Here is a 4,296-nt window from a genome sequence, read left to right as displayed (position 1 = left end):
CATCTTCTTAGGTTCATATAACATAAAATTTTGTAATTTACTTTAAGCCCACGCTGGATTTACATGAAAATTTACTTTGAGCGAACAAAAAATTTAGGAAAATCAGCAGGGGGTATGCTAGGATTAGAAAATTTAGCCGGGATGGTCGACCCTACATGACCCCACGTTGGATCCCTCCCTGGTTGAAGAGACGTGGGTTGAACCCGGCACGGCTCGGCTCATTCCCTATGCTCCTCTTTCTTTCTTTTTTGTCTGTCTTCTCTTGTGTGTGGCTCCCGTCTTAGGTGCCTACCTCTGTAAATTTTCGTTTTTCGTGTCTTGTGGACGATGGCTAACATGGCGGGCGCGGCCACATAGCTCTGCCGGAGGCACTACCATGGCCCAGAGCGCAGCTGCACACGCTCAACGGGATTGACATCACAGCTTTTGCTGCTTGCCGTGCATCTGGCACATCAACATTCCATCGAACACGTCATCTACAAGAAGGAGATCAGTCTCCGGCTTCTGGATGATGTTATACCAAATTGAGCATAGTGGACTGGGTGGTTGCACCTTTTCATTTTACAGGTCTGTGTATGAATTAAGATGAACCGAAGACGCAAGTTTGTGTACTGCAAGTGTAATGTCTCTTTTCCATATACATGCAGGGTGTGGCGTTTCCAGTCTTGCTCTAGCTTTTCTGGGACTACTTCTTTCCACGACTCCGATTCCTAGGGCGTGCCACGACATGGATATCATCTCTTTGCTTTGCAGCAATCACGATCAAAGCCTCTGAGGTGTTAAGTTGTCCTCTTCTTCAACTGCCATGATGTTACGGCGCATAGATGATAGGGGTCGTGGCTGCGGACCTCTTTCTAAGCTTGGCGCCTATAAATGGCCGGATGCCCGTGATCTTCCTTTCTACCACCCGCGCATGTGGCATGCACTTGATCTACGATAGACCTGGCTAGCCACTCCATCGGTGCTCAGCTTGACATTGCAATGGACACGACCACTACCAACACCGATCCGGCTCCGTCTTCCTGCAAGACAAGCTTCCTCGAGACTTGTTTCAATGGAATCAATGCGCTCTCAGGTTAATCCCTAGCTACATATATCTTCCTCCGTGATCTGACCGATCCTAATTTTAATTTCAGAAACAACTAGCTGGATTTTAATTTCAAGCACTCGTCAGTCGTCACCTGGATTAATTGTTTGTTCGTGCTTGTGCGTACGTTCATCCATGCAGGGGTTGGGCTGCTCTCGATTCCATACGCACTGTCTCAGGGCGGATGGCTGAGCCTGATCGTCTTCATGACCATCGCCGTCATCTGCTTCTACACTGGGATTCTCCTGCAGAGGTGCATCGACTCCAGCTCGCACGTCAACACCTACCCGGACATCGGAGCCCACGCCTTCGGCCGGAGAGGCCGCGTCGTCGTCGCCACCTTCATGTACCTCGAGCTCTACCTCGTCGCCATCGACTTCCTCATCCTGGAGGGGGACAACCTGCACAAGCTCTTCCCGGCGGCCAGCTACCGGCTCGGCGCTCTCCGCGTCAGCGGGAAGGACGCGTTCGTGCTGGCCGCCACGCTGCTCGTGCTGCCGACCACGTGGTTCAGTAGCCTCAACGTGCTCGCCTACGTCGCTGCCGGCGGTGCGCTGGCGTCCGTTCTTCTCATCGCCGCCGTCCTCTGGGTCGGAGTGTTCGACGGCGTTGGATTCCGCGAGACGGGCAGGCTGGTGCACTGGGACAGCATGCCCAGCGCCATGAGCTTGTATTCCTTCTGCTTCAGTGGCCATGCCGTGTTTCCCATGATATACACTGGGATGAAAGACAGGAAAAGGTTCCCCATGGTACGACCCATTGCAATGTTACGTTGAATTCTTGAAATCATGTCATGATCATGACATTTTACATCTGCTTCACGCCGCGCAGGTGCTGTCCATATGCTTCACCTTGAGCACACTGAGCTACGGCTTGATGGGCATCCTCGGGTACCTGATGTACGGCGACACGCTCAAATCCCAGATCACCCTCAACCTCCCGTCGGCGAGCGTGGCCGCCAAGCTGGCCATATACACGACGCTGGTGAACCCGCTGGCCAAGTACGCGCTGGTGGTCGCCCCCGTCGCCGAGGCCGCCGAGGGCACGCTCGGCGTCGGCAAGAGCGCGCCGCTCCGGGCGCTCGTCAGGACGGTGCTCGTCGTCGGCACGGCAGTAGTCGCGCTGGCCGTGCCCTTTTTCGCCGACGTAGTGGGCCTCACGGGCGCTCTCCTTAGCTGCACGGCGACCATGCTGCTGCCGTGCCTGTGCTACCTCAAGGTCCGGTCAAAGATCGGCAGTGCCAGGGGCATGGGGCTGGAGACTGCAGCTTGCCTGGCCATTGTCGCGATTGGCTCTGCGGTTGCTGGGCTGGGAACTTACAGTTCCGTGAAGCAGATTGTACGCAAGTTATGATTAACACAAGCAAGCTAAAACGGAAAACCTAGCGGGTGGGAGCTTGCCGATGGAAACTTACGGACTTGATTTCCAATAACCTCCCGCTAATGAATTCTCCTCTGAATTTAGCTTGGGATGTCTCCTCTTCCGGTCAGATGTTGCAATCTCATCCTGTAAGTTTAATGCCGTAAAATTAGTCCTTAGTGCTGGCTTTGATAGTTTCGAATTTCTTTTGTGTATAAACGAGACTGTAATAATACTGCTCATGAACAATCCGCATACGGCTTGAGGGCGGGGGCGACCAGCTGGAGCATGCCCCGGTTTCTGCATCGTCCTTGGTCGCGAGTTAGCTGAGAGCATCGGAAAATTCGTTTATGAGAGGGAGCACAGCTGAACATATTATCTTGACCGTTGGTCTTTATGGGAATGCACCCGTATTATGTATTCCTGAGCGTGCCCGTCTAAGGTATTGAGAACGTATTCTGCCATGGGCCCCGCGTAGTAAATTGTCCTCCAGCTACTATAGCGGAACCGGAAATTTGCGGATAGATCGGCTGATTTTTTAAAGGCATCTTCAATGATTGTATGATCATCGTTGGTAAAATTGCCACATAAATAATTTTAATGACATGACGCATAATAAAAAAATAGAATGAAATCGTATGAACTTGAAGCAACGGTTCACGCACAAACTCCGAGGCAAGCATGGTTATTTCTTCCATGTTTAATGGACCCGCTTAGTTATTTTACATACGATTAACATACACTTCATTGAAGAGCTTGTATGATGTGCTGTTGGTTATTGATGTAGACACTTATACCAACGATTGAACATACGGACTGTTGAAGATGCTCTAAGTCCATATGTCCCGCTGCTGGATGATGGAAGGGCGGTACAACACTTTTGAATTTTGAATACATGTGCCTTCAGCTGCAATGAACACGAACACGTGTAATACATCATTTACTACAGTTGCATTTTGGCGAGCTCAACAACCACACATACAGTAAAGCACAAACGGTAGTACTCCCTCCATCACGATTTAGAAGGCACAGTTAAACTTGCGTGCGTTTTCAAAATAGACAAGGTTTAAGGCGCGAAAGCAATTACTCTTATTAATTATTACTAGTACTATTCATGCATGCGCCCTTCTAATTTGCTCCTCACGCATTAGTACTAGTATTTTCTCAGTTGATTAGGCGCATTGGCATCTACACCTGCTACATCTCACAACCAATCGGTGACCACCTAGGTTCTAGAGAATTTCCATGCACGCCTTTTAAACCGTGACGGAGGGAGTACATTTTAAACGATTGGGGACGTCATTGGGCTGCGCACCAACTTCCAGAAAAGTTTCGTCGTGCCTATCAAGTGCAATCACCTTGACCTTGACCACATCCTCGAGAGCATGCCGGTAAACCGTGTCTCATTCCCGGTCAAATACTTGGCTTGCCACTCTCTGTTTGGCAACTCAGGAAGGTGGATTTCCAATATCTCGAGGACATCATCCAGCGAGATTGGGCTGCTGGGACGGGCTGAGTTTGGGTCACGTGACTTGGGGCTGTTTCTCCCCCAACCCTCCCGTGTCGCTCTTGCGAGCGACGGGGAGGGAACCCTAGTCGTCGGTCCCTCGTCGTCTCCACCTCCCTCCCTCCCCCGCCGCCGTCGGGAGGCACAGATGGTCAAAGCCCGGTGGGCGCGGCGGCGGCGGGGCATCTCCTTCTCCCCCGTCCATCAGGTCCAGCACGGGACGGCGCCTCTGTGCGGCAGCGTTGGGCTGCCGCATGGCCCAACGGCGCGACGGCTGGCCTGCGGGGCGGTGTTGCGGCCGGCTGGTGGCGGCGCGGCGACGACCTAGGACCGGATGTGGTGC

At 52.3% G+C, this 4,296-nt stretch overlaps 1 protein-coding gene across 1 annotated transcript; it reads left to right on the top strand.

The window, feature by feature from the left end:
* Window positions 1-843: 843 nt before the first annotated feature.
* Window positions 844-2,866, top strand: LOC123430199 (amino acid transporter AVT1I-like). Its single transcript, XM_045114090.1, has 3 exons — window positions 844-1,075; window positions 1,229-1,836; window positions 1,919-2,866. The coding sequence occupies exons 1-3, from the start codon at window positions 982-984 to the stop codon at window positions 2,438-2,440; spliced, it is 1,224 nt and encodes a 407-aa protein (XP_044970025.1). The 5' UTR covers window positions 844-981; the 3' UTR covers window positions 2,441-2,866.
* Window positions 2,867-4,296: the final 1,430 nt, after the last annotated feature.

This window comes from Hordeum vulgare, chromosome 2H (assembly GCF_904849725.1).
Source record: "Hordeum vulgare subsp. vulgare chromosome 2H, MorexV3_pseudomolecules_assembly, whole genome shotgun sequence".
NCBI classification, from domain to species: domain Eukaryota; kingdom Viridiplantae; phylum Streptophyta; class Magnoliopsida; order Poales; family Poaceae; genus Hordeum; species Hordeum vulgare.
This window is presented reverse-complemented; position numbering and strand designations above follow the sequence as displayed.

What these genes read in the sequence shown, in the direction of transcription:
- LOC123430199 (XM_045114090.1), top strand. Translation starts at nt 982, where the DNA reads ATGGACACGACCACTACCAACACCGATCCGGCTCCGTCTTCCTGCAAG. An exon ending in TGGAATCAATGCGCTCTCAG is followed by an intron (nt 1,076 to 1,228) that starts GTTAATCCCTAG and finishes TCATCCATGCAG; the next exon opens with GGGTTGGGCTGCTCTCGATT. An exon ending in ACAGGAAAAGGTTCCCCATG is followed by an intron (nt 1,837 to 1,918) that starts GTACGACCCATT and finishes CACGCCGCGCAG; the next exon opens with GTGCTGTCCATATGCTTCAC.